Source organism: Mus caroli, unplaced genomic scaffold (assembly GCF_978045245.1).
Source record: "Mus caroli unplaced genomic scaffold, Mus_caroli_1 scaffold_13, whole genome shotgun sequence".
Classification (NCBI taxonomy): Eukaryota; Metazoa; Chordata; class Mammalia; order Rodentia; family Muridae; genus Mus; species Mus caroli.
Genome location: NW_028227268.1, coordinates 68,213,690 through 68,228,801, shown reverse-complemented (window position 1 = coordinate 68,228,801; position 15,112 = coordinate 68,213,690). Strand labels below are relative to the sequence as shown.

General features: G+C 45.4%; 1 protein-coding gene across 1 annotated transcript; it reads left to right on the top strand.

Annotated features, from left to right (window-relative positions):
• The first annotated feature begins 5,948 nt into the window (after nucleotides 1–5,948).
• Hint1 (histidine triad nucleotide binding protein 1) lies at nucleotides 5,949–10,222 on the top strand. Its single transcript, XM_021177302.3, has 3 exons — nucleotides 5,949–6,175; nucleotides 9,573–9,677; nucleotides 9,918–10,222. Exons 1-3 carry the CDS (start codon nucleotides 6,065–6,067, stop codon nucleotides 10,080–10,082), a joined length of 381 nt encoding a protein of 126 aa, XP_021032961.1. The 5' UTR covers nucleotides 5,949–6,064; the 3' UTR covers nucleotides 10,083–10,222.
• The last annotated feature ends 4,890 nt before the right edge of the window (nucleotides 10,223–15,112 follow it).

Genomic DNA, 15,112 nt, shown 5'->3' with positions numbered 1-15,112 from the left:
TGGGCTGTCTCTTAAGTGTCTATATTATAAGGTTTCCGGGCTGTGACTGTCTCCTTGGAAACGTAGGCAAACAAAAGCTAAGTCCTAACAACCACAGCCCATACGTATCAGAACGCTGACTCCAGAACGTTCTGTTTGTACTTTCTCTTTAATTATTCCCCGCAAAGGTGCTGTTGAGTTGCCTCCTCAAGTTCACACCCTTGATCCCAGAGCCTCCTCCCCCTCTGCATTATTGCCCAACTTATCTTGCCCCGTTCTTTGGTTTTGCTGAGGTAGGAAATAATTTATTAGAAGCTTCATAGTAATAACCATAAAACATTTATATACATTTTAACTTAGTACTTGCAGGCATGGATAAAAATTTCCACCTTGCTCCTGTTTCGCAATCTTTTGCGTTCAACATTCCTGTAACATTTTGGGCTACTTTTAGGTAAAACTGACTGTTTATTAAGAATCAAAGAGCAGAGTGTGGTGGGATATACTTGAAAAACCAGTATTTGGAAGATAAAGTCAGGAGCATCAAGAATTCAAAGACAGCCCTGGTCTAGACTATATGAGACTCTGTGTCAATCACAAAACGAAAAGGAAAAAAAAATTCTGCTTTTGAGGCAGGGTGTCACAGTAACCCTGTCTGGTGTGGAACTTGCTATATAGAACAGGCTGGCCTCAAACTTAGAGATCTGCTGCCTCTGGAGTGCTGGAATAAAAGTTGTCACCACCAAACCTGTACTGGTCCTCAGAAATGCTTTCTACCTTGTTCAAAACCTAGAATTGGCCCAGAACTCACTGGTTAGGCTAGACTGGCTGGCCTGGTCTCAGAGATCTTCCCATCTTTACCTCCCCAAGGCTGGGATTACAAACATGAAATACCATGCCTAGGGAGTCTTATATAAGAACAGAAAGATACTTGTCAACTTTTAAAAATTGTTATTGATGGCTGGAGAGCTGGCCCAAAGCCTAAGAACACTGCTGTTCTTTCCAGAGGACCTGAGATCATTTCCCAACACCTATATGGCAGCTAACAACTGCCTGAACTCCAGTCCCAGGAGATTTGACACCTTTTGGCCTCCAAGGACACAGTATACATATACATCCAGGTAAACACTCATACACTCATAAAAATAAAATCTCACTAAAAATTTGTTATTGAGGTTTTATTTATTTATTTATTTATTTCAAGGCAGGGTTTCTCTGTGTAGCCCTGGTTGTCCTGGAACTCACTCTGTAGACCAGGTTGGCCTCCAACTCAAAATCTGCCTGCCTCTGCCTCCCAAGTGCTGGGATTAAAGGCATGTACCACCACTTCCCGGCTGCAGAAGTGCTTTTAATAGAACCAATGAAATCAAGTGTAGTGGCTATTGTCTTTTATCCAAAACAATAATCCACAGCATTTACTCATCAGCCGAGGACTGGAGTTGGATTCCTAGCACCTACACAGCAGCTCACAACCGGCTGTAACTCCAGTTTTGGGAGATCCAGTACTCTCTTCTGGCCTCCGTAGGCTCCTACATGCCTGTGGTGCCCATAATGTCATGTAATTGCATACATATAATAGATAAAAATTTTAAATAAAACATAGTTCTACAGTGCCCAAATGAGATCAGAAGTGAGTCTTAAGCCAACATGATACAGTTTCTTCAGCTGCTCCACAGATGAAGCGAAACGAGACGGCTCACACTCTTTACTGATCTGGTGGTTCTGGGAACTGAACTGAAGAAACGCCAGAACTCGGTGGAAATTCCAACTGTTCATCATGTAAGTTCCTGGAGCTATGTGGCAGGCAGGAGAATGCCCTCCAAAAGATGTGTGCACTCAGGTGCCCAGAACTTCTCATCGTCTTACCTTGCAGGAATTTGGCAAGCAAATTAAATATTCTGAGATGGGAGACGTTTCCAGTATGGTCTGGTGAGCCTAATGAGTCACATTAAAGGTGGAAGAAGGAAAAGAGGGAGACAAAGTATCTTTACAAATATAACTCCTCTGCTGATTTTGGAGATGAATAAAGAAGTCCCCCCAAAACCGAAGGGAAGCACATGATCTTGGAAGCTGGAAAAGACAAGGGAATGGACTGCCCTCTAGAGCCTCCAGGGAGAATGCAGCTCTGTTGAGGAGAGTTTTCGCTCAGTGGAAACAAATTACACTTAGGACTTCCAGAATGCCACCCAACCGTCATCCAAACCAGAATCTCGTCCCTTTGCTGCCTCATCACCTCCCTCCTCTCCTCTCTAGGGCCCTGTGGTTACACTGGGTTCACCCAGATACCCCAGGAGCCTATCTACGTCAGGATCCTTGATTTAATCACACCTCTAAAATGCCCTTTACCTGGGCTGGTGAGATGGCTCAGTGGGTAAGAGCACTGACTGCTCTTCCAAAGATCCTGAGTTCAAATCCCAGCAACCACATGGTGGCTCACAACCATCCGTAATGAGATCTGACGCCCTCTTCTGGTGTGTCTGAAGACAGCTACAGTGTACTTACATATATAATAAATAAATAAATCTTAAAAAAAATGCCCTTTACTTAATAACACAGCATGTTCCCAGGACCCAGGGATGGGGACGTGGGCATATTCTGCTCACTACATCCGGTTTGTGTAAAGCCAGTCAGTTAGCTTGAAATGGAAGTAAATGAAGGAGGAGAAACAGGCAGGACACGGTCACGCAGGTTCCTATCGGTCAAGGAAAGGACTTTGGGTATCATTTTAGGATAGCATGTTCTGAAATATGGTTTACATTTTACAAACATCCTTTTGGCTGTGTGCAGAGACAGGAGTTCAAGGTCATCCTCAGCTAAATAGCAAATTCAGGTTCTGCCTGCTACAAGATGAGATCCTGTCTCCAAAAAACAAACATACCTGAGGCTCAGCTTGAATTAAGTGTAAAGTGTGTGTGCTACATAAACATGAGGATTGATCCTCAGCACCACAAAAGCAAACCCACTTACCTACACACGCCCTGCCCCTACTGTTGGAATGTAAGTTATACTAACTGGCTATCCAGTTAGTCATCTCTGTCAGTGACAGCAATGGCTGTACTTGTGCTCAGTCAGGCTCAGTAATTCCCATGTGTGAGTGTAAGTTAAATCACTGTAACTTTATCTGCAAAGGGCTGGTTAGTAGATCTTTCCAGCTCAGTGAATCCCGTGGTCTCTGTCGCTGTTGTTGAACTGTACTGCCATGGTCTAACAGCAGCCACAGAGGATGGATAATGAACACACATGTAATTTTCCTAATCATGCTGGGGTGGGTAGTGGCATCAAGTTTAAGTAGCATTTACATATTATCGCATATCTATGCTCTAATGATATTTATTTGTTTATGGTACAAGTGTTCTTGTGCATATACATCTGCACGATAGGAGAGGGCATTAGATCCCTTCATAGATAGCCGTGAGCCATGTATGGTTGCTGGGAATTGAACTCAGGGCCTCTGGAAGAACAGCCAGAGTCATCTGACCAGACCCTTCTAGTGGTTTTGTATCAAATATGCTACATAAACATGAGGATTGATCCTCAGCACCACAAAAGCAAGCCCACTTACCTACACACGACCCGCCCCTACTGTTGGAACGTAGGTTAGTCCTCTCTGTCAGTGAAATATAAAATTTTATAGAGTCCCATAGCAAAGTTTGGTAAATAATTTACAATAACCTATTTTCTGTCTAATGAATGTCTATGGGAAAAGAGTCATAACAATCTAAAGATAAAAGAATGGGGCATGTGGTGGTGTATGCCTTTAATCCAGGAGGCAGAGGCAGTCAGATCTCTGAGTTTGGGGCCAGCCTGGTCTATGGGGTGAGTTCCAGGACAGCCAGGGCTACACACACACACACACACACACACACACACACACGTCTTGAAAAAAAAAACAATAAATAAATAGATAGATAACGTTGTTAAAAGAGTAAGTTGCAGATATAATATTCTTATTCTTTTGCCTTTAAGTACATAAGTGGGTTTTTCCTACATTATATCACTGTTCCTCAAAGCCACAGTACCAGGGCCAAAGGCATCATCTAGAATGTACTAGAAACCTAACTAAGAGGACCATAAGTCCAGGCCAACCGATATTCATGACCTTTCGGTAGTTACAGAAATAAGTGAACATGTCTCCTAATCTAATGTCTTATGTTTAGACATTATTTACCAGTGATTGCAAAGTACCAGTAATGGCTCTGATAGCAAAGAATAGGACACCAAGATTGCCAACAACCACTATCAATAATTTTGTCAAGACAGGAGCTTAAGGTCATCCTTGGCTACATAGCAAGTTGGAGGCCAGCCTGGGCTACATGAGACACTGTCTCAATAATGGTAATAATAATTTTGTTGAGACAAAGTAGTCAAATATTATCATATAGGGAATTCAAAGGAAATGTTTTTCCCCCCTATTTTATTTATTTATTTATTTATTTATGAGACAGGATTTCCTGAAACTTGCTCTTTAGACTAGGCTGGCCTTGAACTCAGAGATCTGCCTGCCTATGCCCTAGAGTGCTGACATTAAAGTCATGCACTACTATCATCTGGCTTAAGTTTTCCCATTTTATTATTTTTTTAATTATGTGTATACATGTGTGTCTGTGTGACCTGTGTGCACACATGTCCATGGGTGACTGAAGACATCCTGCTAGGCCAAAGGCATCTGACTCCCCTGGAGCTGGAGTTACAGGCAGTTGTGATGCTTGTGCTGGCCTCTGAGAGAACAGCTTGTGTTCTTGATCGCTGAACCATCTCTCTAAGTCCCCAAAGTTTCTTACTATGGCCACTTGGAGCTTGTCAGATAAGAGGGCCAGGAACAGAATCTAATGAGGTATGGAAATGGAGGCTCAGTGTGCAGGGGGAAAAAAAAAAAAAACAACATCCAGAGGGCAACAGTGTGAGATGTTGAAAGAAGACAAGGGTAACAACTGTAGCAACCCAGGTCAACAGATCTATATGACAACCGGGATTGTGTAGAGAACGCTGTGATTGGAGGTCCTGCCTAATCCGGACAAGAAGGAAATGATCCAAAGGACCAACGATGACAAAGCGCACACCATATGTAGAAAACACTTTTTAGGAGGAGCAAGGGGATAGAGAGGAGAAAGGGTGGAGGTGGGGCCAAGGAAGACTTTTTGTTTCTTCCAGGTGGAGCATCTTACCTGAAGCTGATTCCTGCCAGGAAGATGGCTTTGGAGGCTTACAAACGACTGCCACCTAAGGTCTCATCTCTGCAGTCTTGGACTTAATTGATGAAGAGTGTGGCCAGAGATGTTTAAAGAGCTCCCAGGTGGTTTTAGTGTGTAGTTATGATTGAGAATTGCTGCCACACACAGCAAGAAACAAAGAAACAAACAAAAAACACCTGATGTAAGACTTCATCTGGCTCTTAGCTAAGGCCTCAAACAGCTGAGGGTTTAAACGATCACAGTCAAGAGCACTTGTTCCTCTTGCAGAGAGGACCAGACTTCAGTTCCCTCCACCCACATGGCTCACAACTGTAACTCCAGTTCCAGGGGATCCAAAGCATTAGATGTGATTCACTCTTGCAGATGCTTGCAAAATACTCATCTACATACAAAATAAAAATCTTTTTAAAAAATTAAAAAAGGAAAGGCTAAGGTATCACAGCCAGCAAATGTGATCAGCACAACTTGAGATAGAAAACAGACTGTTCTGGAGCAGGGTCTCGGGTAACAGGCTGGCCTCAAACAATGTTGAAGAGGATGAACTAAACTTCCATCCTCCTGTCTCCATTTCTCAAACTCTGGGATTACAGGGGTGCAGCACCAGGCCCGGCTTAAGAGGAGGAAGGGATCAAACCTAGAACTCCGTACATGCTTGGCAAGCACTGTACCAAGTCGAGCCTCCTCCCAGAACTGGCAAATCAAAATTTCCTATAGAGGTGCAGAGGCAAAGAAGGGCGATTCCTCCGCCCACTTCGTTTCCTCGCTCGCCGCAGCGGCGGCGCCGGCGCCATTGCGCACGCGCAGGCCCACCGGGCGCGAGCCGGCAGTCTCCGCGCGCTCCCGCGGTTCCTCTCCCCACCGTGGCCGCGGCGCGGGAAGGACAGTGAGCGGCCGCGATGGCTGACGAGATTGCCAAGGCTCAAGTGGCCCAGCCCGGCGGCGACACGATCTTCGGCAAGATCATCCGCAAAGAAATCCCCGCCAAGATCATCTTCGAGGACGACCGGGTAGGCTTGCCGCTTGCCCGGCGACACGCCGGCGTTCCCTGAGGAGCCGCGGGCCTGAGGCGACGCGCGGCCCGGCTGGCCTGGCCCTGCGCCCGCGTGGCCCTGCGGCGCGTGCCTGCGCTCGGGTTACGCGTTATCGGCCGCTCGGCCCGCCGCGTGTCGCGGCCCGGGTGAGGTGATGCGGGCGGAGGCCCCGGGAGGTGACGCCCGCCCGGGCCCCCTGTGAAGTGCAGACCCGTGGGGTGACGCCCACCGGGGCCTGCGGCCGCCACCCACCACGCGGGTGTCAATCTGGCCTTCGGGAAACCCGATCCTGCCCCCGGTGCAATCTCCGCGATCTCCCGCGCGCAGCGGTCCCCGCACTGCGAGGTGACCGGGGATTCGAGATCCTCCTGCTCCCGCTGCAGACGTTGCCTCTGGGGACTGGAATTAGCCCTTCGAGCTTTAAAAAAAATACTGCTTTAGGGTGTTTTGTTTGTTTTATTTTAATAGATCGGCTTCACTACTCCAGGCAGGCCATGAACTTGCTGACTAACTAACTGGGGCGGACCTTGAACCCTTGATCCCCCTGCCTCCACCACCCATATGCTAGGATTGCAGGCAGCCCACGCCCTGCTGATCGGAGAAAACATTTATGGTGCAAGATCAAAAGTTGTATTTTTTCCCCTCCTTGATAGAGGAAATCTCAGTCGATAGTGAAGACCAATTTTGTAAATTATTCCCTAGACAGTTCTGTTTATGGCTTTCAGTCTCACATAAAGCAGGGTGGGAGCTTGGCCCATTGACTAGAAGGTTTTGTACAGGTTTGTTCAGTTCACTTTAAGAAACATGAAATAGGGGCTGGTGAGATGGCTCAGTGGGTAAGAGCACCCGACTGCTCTTCCAAGGTCCAGAGTTCAAATCCCAGCAACCACATGGTGGCTCACAACCATCCGTAACGAGATCTGGCGCCCTCTTCTGGAGTGTCTGAAGACAGCTACAGTATACTTACATATAATAAATAAATAAATCTTTAAAAAAAAAAAAAAAAAAAAGAAACATGAAATATAGCCGGGCGTGGTGGCGCACGCCTTTAATCCCAGCACTCGGGAGGCAGAGGCAGGCGGATTTCTGAGTTCGAGGCCAGCCTGGTCTACAAAGTGAGCTCCAGGACAGCCAAGGCTATACAGAGAAACCCTGTCTCGAAAAACCAAACCAAAAAAAAAAAAAGAAACATGAAATATGAGAAAGCATTAATGCTACTGGTAATGTTCACATAGACTTGAAATAGTACTCCAAATTTCATTGGGTTCTTGAGGTGAGTTTTATTTAAATTGCCTGTATTTGTCATTAGTCTTAGAAAAAGGCCCATTTCTTTTACAAAGGTTGCAAGTCTTTTAGTGTGTTCTGTAATCCCAGTCCCACCATCCAGAAGACTGAGCCAGGAGTTACCGGCCAGCCTGGATTATGGAATAAGATCCTAATTCAAAAACAAAGCAAAACAGAACACTTGCAAAGAAAGAAAGAAAAAGTTTTAAACACAAAACCAGCATCCTGTGGTTCTTGCACTTGGAAGGTGGAGGCAAGAGAATCAGTTTAAGTCCAACCTGGCCTATATGGAGACCCCACATTAAAAAACAAAACAAACAAACAAAAAGAGAGAGAGAAACATAGTTTGCAGTTGTTTTGATAAATGGTCTTTGAAATAATGATTGGACTTGAGTATTACTGGCTGAGACATTCTAAATGACACAGCATTTTATAGAGTATACCAAGTAAAATTACTCTCTAGACAGGTAAATATGGCTGGGTCCTGTTAGGAAGAGAGGTACCTGCACAGGAAAACAGAACAAAACAGGAAGTTGCACAATCAGGACTTGATCTGGAAAAGGTGGGAGGGGGAAGGGAATCAGGTTTGTTTCCAAAATTATAAAGATGGAGGCGGAGGAGATGGTTAGGTGGCTAAGAGTACTTATTCTGAAAGCTTGAGGGCCTGAGTTCAAATCCTAGCACCCATGTTTAAGCTGGGCTTAGCTGCATGAGCCCGTGACTCTAGCAGTTTGGTGACAAAGTAGTGGAGCCTGCTGGCAGCTGGCCAGTCAGCCTAGGCAAACATTAAGTTCAATGAGAACTTAAGGCAATAAGGTCTACAGCAATACACAAAAAGTGAGAGGAATTATTAACACAGGAAGAATTAGATTTTTCAAGTTGAGGAACGTATAGTGTTTAAATTAAACAACAGTTGGGGTTAAGAGAGGGGCTGGAGAGCCGGACGTGGTGGCGCACGCCTTTAATCCCAGCACTCTGGAGGCAGAGGCAGGTGGATTTCTGAGTTCGAGGCCAGCCTGGTCTACAAAGTGAGTTCCAGGACAGCCAGGGCTATACAGAGAAACCCTGTCTCGAAAAACCAAAAGAAAAAAAAAAAATCTTACAGAATAAAGCGCTGGGTGGTGGTGGCACATCCAGCACTTGGGAGGCAGAGACAGGACAGTCTCTGAGTTTGAGGCCAGCCTGGTCTATAGAGTGAGTTCCAGGACAGACAGGGCTACACAGAGAAACCTTGTCTTGAAAAAAGAAGGAAAATATAACTTTTGAAAAAATGAGAGAGAGGGAGAGAGAATACAAGGATTATTGCACAGGGACTATCTATGGACAGTGTGGTTTGAGCCAGAGGACTTGAATGAGATCAGCCTGATAAGGCTGATGGGACTAAATTTTCCTCATTCATTGTTTCTGCTTTGTTGCTGTGAAGAGACATTAAGGGAACTCTTACAAAAGAAAACCTTCTTTTTTTTTTCCAAGACAGGGTTTCTCTGTGTAGCCCTGGCTGTCCTATGTCCTGGAACTTACTTTGCAGACCAGGCTGGCCTCAAACTCAGAAATCTGCCTGCCTCTGCCTTCCAAGTGCTGGGGCTAAAGGGTGTGCACCGCCACTGCTACCACCCAGCTAAAAGAAAACCTTTAATTGGGAACTTGCTTACAGTTTTAGAGGTGTAGTCCATTCTTACGGTGAGGAGCATGGGGGTGTGGGGGGAGAGAAAGAGCTATCATGAGCATGCTTGATGACTAAGCATTCAAATGTACAGGCCTGTGAGAACTATTAAGGCCCAGATGCAGTGTCAGTGTCTCAGAATGGCTGTCCTTAGTCACCCAGTCCAAACCACACTCCTCTGTGGTGACTGCCCCTCTCACCCTTTCATAATGTGTGTGACCACTAAGAATCACATCGATGCTTAGGCTCCGTCCTAAGCTAAGTTACGTGCAAAGGACTGTGAGGCCATGTCCATTGTGTACACATCTGTTTTCTTAGCCTCCCATTCAAACAGTGCTCACTGCTTGACAGAGAGTGTGTTTTTGTTTTAGCCTAGCAGGTGATAAACTAAAGCTTCTATTGTTTTGTTTTTTTTTTTTTCCCTAGTGTCTTGCTTTTCATGACATTTCCCCTCAAGCACCAACACACTTTCTGGTGATACCCAAGAAGCATATATCCCAGATTTCTGTAGCAGATGATGATGATGAAAGTGTAAGTCAATTTCTAACAATTTCTGTTTGTTTGTTTGTTTGTTTTCTCTATGTATCCCTGGCTGTCCTGGAATTTCCTATGTGGACCAGGCTGGCCTGGAACTCAAAGGAGACTGGCCTGTCTCCATCTCCTGAGTGTTGGGATTAAAGGCATGCTCCACCACCCCCAGCTTGATTGCTTGTTATTTAATGGCCAGCAGTGTACATTTTCCGTGTTTATGATTTTTTTTTTCTTTTACAGCTTCTAGGACATTTAATGATTGTTGGCAAGAAATGTGCTGCAGATCTGGGCCTGAAGCGCGGGTACCGGATGGTGGTGAATGAAGGTGCAGACGGGGGACAGTCTGTCTATCACATTCACCTCCACGTCCTTGGGGGTCGGCAGATGAACTGGCCTCCTGGTTAAAGCAGGTTGGGGATAAGTGTCCTTCTCTAAATAGTTGGCAAGCTCCAGTAAGTTAAATGGCACACGTAGTTCTGCCTGTATATGGAGAAATTGAAGAGATCATTTAAAATTCTGTGCCTAATAAAAGACATTGTTGCACATCTCTGAGTGGATTTGCTACTCTGGAATCTGTGTGGTGGAATGCTGAGGGTAGGGAATGCATAGAGGTTTCCCATCAGACTCAGGGCCACAAGAAGCCAGGCAAAGGATCTACCACTAAGATAGGCCCAGAGCTTTAAGTCCAGTACTCAGGAGACAGGCAAGTGGATCTCTGGGAATTCGGGCCAGGTTTGTCTACACAGTGAGACCCTGTGTCAAAAATAGAGATCGGCTCACAACCCAACTTTCTTTTTTTTTTTTTTTTTTTTTTAAGATATAAAGATGGTTTATATTTTTATGGGTCATGAAACAACCCAACTTTCTTACATTTTTTTTTTCAAGGAGACCCTGGCATTGAATACTGTGGTAGTTTAAGTGGTCTGTAATAAATTACAAAATTTTGATTTGAAATATCCTCTCAGGTTAAATTATTAATTCAGGAGATTTCCCCTCATACACACACACCCTTTTTTAATTTTTTTTTTTTTGAGATAATTCAGGCTAACCCTGGTTAGCTTGAAGCTCACTATGTAGACCAGGCTGGCCTCTAACACATAGGTGATTTTCCTGCCTCCCAAGGGTTGGGATTATTCTACCTCCTGGCCTTGAGTGTTTCTGGATAGATTAGGAAAACTGGCCTTTACATGAAACACTTTCTTTTTCCATTTTATGTTGTATTTAAAACATTTGTATAGATAACGCATCTTTTAAAGTGCCTTTCATGGTTTTTCCTCTCCCCTGTCATTTTCCTGGCTTTCTGTTCTATGTTGGGGAAGAGTTTTGGAAGGATCTATGGCATGGTTGAGAATGAAGCAGGGAGCACGAGGGAAGAGTCTGCTTTCTTCAGGAACACTTCCCATCCAGATGAACCGAGCCAGCATTAATACAGCTGGTAGATAACACTCATTGTCCTCCTCCTGCCCAGGACCTCTGCCTTCAATTGTCCTGGGACAGACACCCACACTTCATGTGGCATCCAGTCTCCAGGATAGCCCACAAGAATCTCGTCTGGTCTTCCCATTGTGTATTCAGATGTGGGCTGGCCTGAGAGATTATCAGTATGGCAGAAGGAAGGAAGGTAAGAGTTCTGAGGTTAGGTCTTAAAGGGTGATCTGGTCTACACTGTGGTCTCTGGGATGCCTTCTGCTGTAGATGAACATTTATATCCAACAAATTCCTTACCTCTGCTATGATGCTGTAGGGAGAAGGGGCTTTTGCTAAGTGACAGAGAGAAATAACTGGATTCTGACCTAACAAAAGGCTTTGTGTAGCTCCTTTGCCATGTGAAGACGAGTCTGAAGACTCCCATGTGTGACCCAAGGAGCCAGCCCTTACACGGTACTGAACTATGAGGAGTTGATGCCAGAAGCCACTCAGTTAATGGCACTTTACAGCATCTGGAACAAGCTATGTTGCTTGCTTGGGGGAAGCCAGCAGCTGTGGCTGAGGAACTTCTAGACCCCACTGGAAAAGCCTGGGCTGACAACAGAACTGTCAGTAACTAGCAGTCCCTGTGAGCAAATCACACTGACATGGGATCCCTGTGGGGCTGGAGTTACAAGTGGTTTTGAGCTGCCACGTGGGTGCTGGGAACCCAACTCTTGTCCTCTGAGAGTCGCAAGTGCTCTTTCCCACTGGGCCGACTTCAGTTTTATTGCAGTTTAGAAAAGAGACTTGTTTTGGTGCAAAAACAAACTTGTACTTAAGTATTACATCATGAGGCATCTGCCTAGAGCAGCATAAATGTACGGGACACTTGTAGCTTCTGAACCCCCTCCTATTTGAGAGAGTCCTTGCCCCTAAAAGAAGCTGCTGAGGAGACCAGTAAGAACTTGCTGCTTTGCCCAGCTGGGATGCAAGCCCTTGACTCAGGCTCTGCCAATCAGATGCACTTATCTGGGATTTTGAATCTGAAACTAATGACACAGGAACAAGGACAGTGGACACTTCATCCTGGTGTCCGTGGCAGCAGCTTCCAGTTGGCAGGCACAATGATGTCTGTGTTGTGAACCCTCGGATCCAGTGCTGAATGCCAGGGAAGACAACAGTGCAGGCTGGGTCCTTTGTTTGGTAATAGCGGAGTGTTCTGCTCACTGGCTCTCTGGCAGTTTTTCTGCATAACTTGTTTTTATTCCTGCTTATTCCCTGAATTAACCTGTGAGCTATTCATTAAGCATTGTTTCACAAAGGTAACTGACAAGTTAGTGGAATCCTAGAAAGTGAGATGGCCTGGTAAAGAATGGAGACTGGCTGATTGTACTGGTTTGGGATTAAGGCAAGGAGAATCTAGTGAACATCAAGGGTAGTGGAGTTTCAGAGTCAGAGCCTGTGAAAAACAGCAAAGGAGAGGAGTAACTCATTTGTGTCAATTAAGGGCATGGCATTGAGCTTCCAAATGCAATCACCACAGTATTCTATAAAGGTTATGCCAAGAGAGACAGGGTTTCTAGTGTAGTCCTGGCTATCTTGGAACTCACAGACTCACCTGCCTCTGCCTCCCAAGTGCTAGGATTAAAGGTGTTCACCACCATACCTGGCCTGACTGCTGTTTTGTTGCTCAGGTTGTATGTGTACATATATTGTGTGTGGGTGTGTATAGGGGTGCAGGCATTTGTGCACGTGCTTGGAGGGCATGTGTCCTGCTCTGTCACTCTCTGCCTTAATCCCTTGAGACAGGATCTCTCGACCTAGAGCTAAACTTAAGGCCAGCAAACCCCAAGATCTTGTCTCCACCATTCACAGCTCTGGTTACAAGCACAAGAGGCTACCTCTGGTCTTGCCTGAGTGCAGGGGATTTAAACACACGACGTTATGCTGATGTAACAAGTGCTTTAACCCACTGAGCCATCTTTCCAGCCCCTGTATGTCGTTTCCCACTGTGCAACCCAGGTTAGCCCTGAATTCTGGATCCTATCTCGGACGACAAAGTGTATAGGCATTCACCACCATATCCAACTTTTATTATTATTCCTAATATTGCTGAAATTGTGTTTTGTGACAGGGTCTTATGTAGCTCAGGATGGCCAAAACTTGCTGTGTAGCAAGGATGACATGACTTTCTGATCCTTCTGTCTCCACTTCCTAAGTTCAGGGGTTAGCTGTATGAACCACATACCTAGCTTTCTTTGTTTTTTTGAGACAAGAACTCATATGGGGTTGGCCTTCAACTCAATACATAGTTGAGGATGGATGACCTAAACCTCTGGTCTTCCTGCCTTTATGTAAGTGCTGGGATTATAGGTGTGTGCCACCAAATCAATTTCGTATTGCTGAAATCTTCACAGTGACAATATCACAATTCTAAATATTAATTAGCTCACTTGTCAATTTAAAATCCAGGGACTTTCTGTGACTCTGCTGAACAACTTTGTAATAATGTTTTGTTTTGTTTTGAGACAGGGTTTCTCTGTGTAGCCTAGGCTGTCCTGGAATTCACTCTGTAGACTAAGCTGGTCTCCAACTCACCGAGATCCACCTGCTTCTGCCAAGGCAGTCTGCTAGGATTGAAAGCATGCCTTTGTAAGACATTTTGCAAAACACACCCCAGCAATGGAAGATCTGCAAAAGTGGCAAGTCCAACACAGTTGTGGGTTCTCAGTGCTGCCAAGTGCTGTTTGCTTAATCAACACATGTATAGAGTCTGCTAGAAAGCTAAAGCATTGATCAGGAAAGGGCGGCAGCTAAATATTTGGAATGAATTGTGCTAGAGAATTTGGCTGACAGACCGCCTTTGTGGGGAGAGAGGGAGGAAGAGGGCTAGGGGGAGAGAGACCAGAGGCCTCATGACTTTCTGCAGTAGGTAGCATGTGTGTGTTCATGTGTGTGCATGCGTGTGGAGGCCCGAGGCTGGTGTCAGGAATTTTCTTGGTGGGAGTTGTTGCTTCATCTAACCCCTCAGATTACGTGAGTGTCTGATAAACTGGTAAACCTTTAGCTATCAGGAGACCGTAACTAGCCACTGTGTCCCATGCCTGCACATCTATCAGGGAATCATAACTAGACACTGTGTCCCATGCCTGCACATCTATTAGGGAATTAAAACTAGCCACTGTGTCCCATGCCTGCACATCTATCAGGGAATCATAACTAGCCACTGTGTCCCATGCCTGCACATCTCTACTTTCAGCACTTTGAAGGCTGAGGCAGGAGGATTGAGAATTCAAGGCCAGCTTGGACTACATATGGAGATGCTGTCTCAAAGAAGAAGGGAAGGGATGAAAAGAATAAAAACAACACAGCGTTTGGAGAGGCGGTTCAGCAGATAAGAGCACAGGTTGTCCTTGCAGAAGACTTGGGTTCAGCTCACAACTGTCAGTAACTCCAGTTGTTTAGGATGGTGCCCCCTTCTGGTCTCCATAGTACCAGGCATTCACACAGATGCATATGCAGGTAAAACATGCATATACATAAAAATTTTAAGAAAATCTAAAAAATATTTTAAAAGCCAGGCAGTGGTGGCACACACCTTTAGTCTCAGCACTTAGGAGGCAGAGGCAGGAGGATCTCTGAGTTCAAGACCAGACTGGTCTACACAGGAGTTCCAGGACAGCCAAGGCTATTAAGCAAAGAAACCTTGTCTTGAAAAAAACAACACATGGAGGGACCCATGGCTCCAGCCGCATATATAGCAGAGCATGGCCTTGTAAGGCATCAATGGGAGAAGAGGTCCTTGGTCCTGTGATGGCTTGATACCCCAGTGTAGGGGAATGGTGAGGGCAAGGAGGCGGGAGTGGGTGGGTGGGGGAATACCCTTATAGAAGCAGGGGAATGAGGGATGGGGTAGGTGGTTTCTGGCAGCAGGGAAGGGGATAACATTTGAAATATGAATAAAGAAAATATTCAATAAAAAGAAAACAACAATGTTTCTTTTTTAAACAAAAAACTGGTCAGCA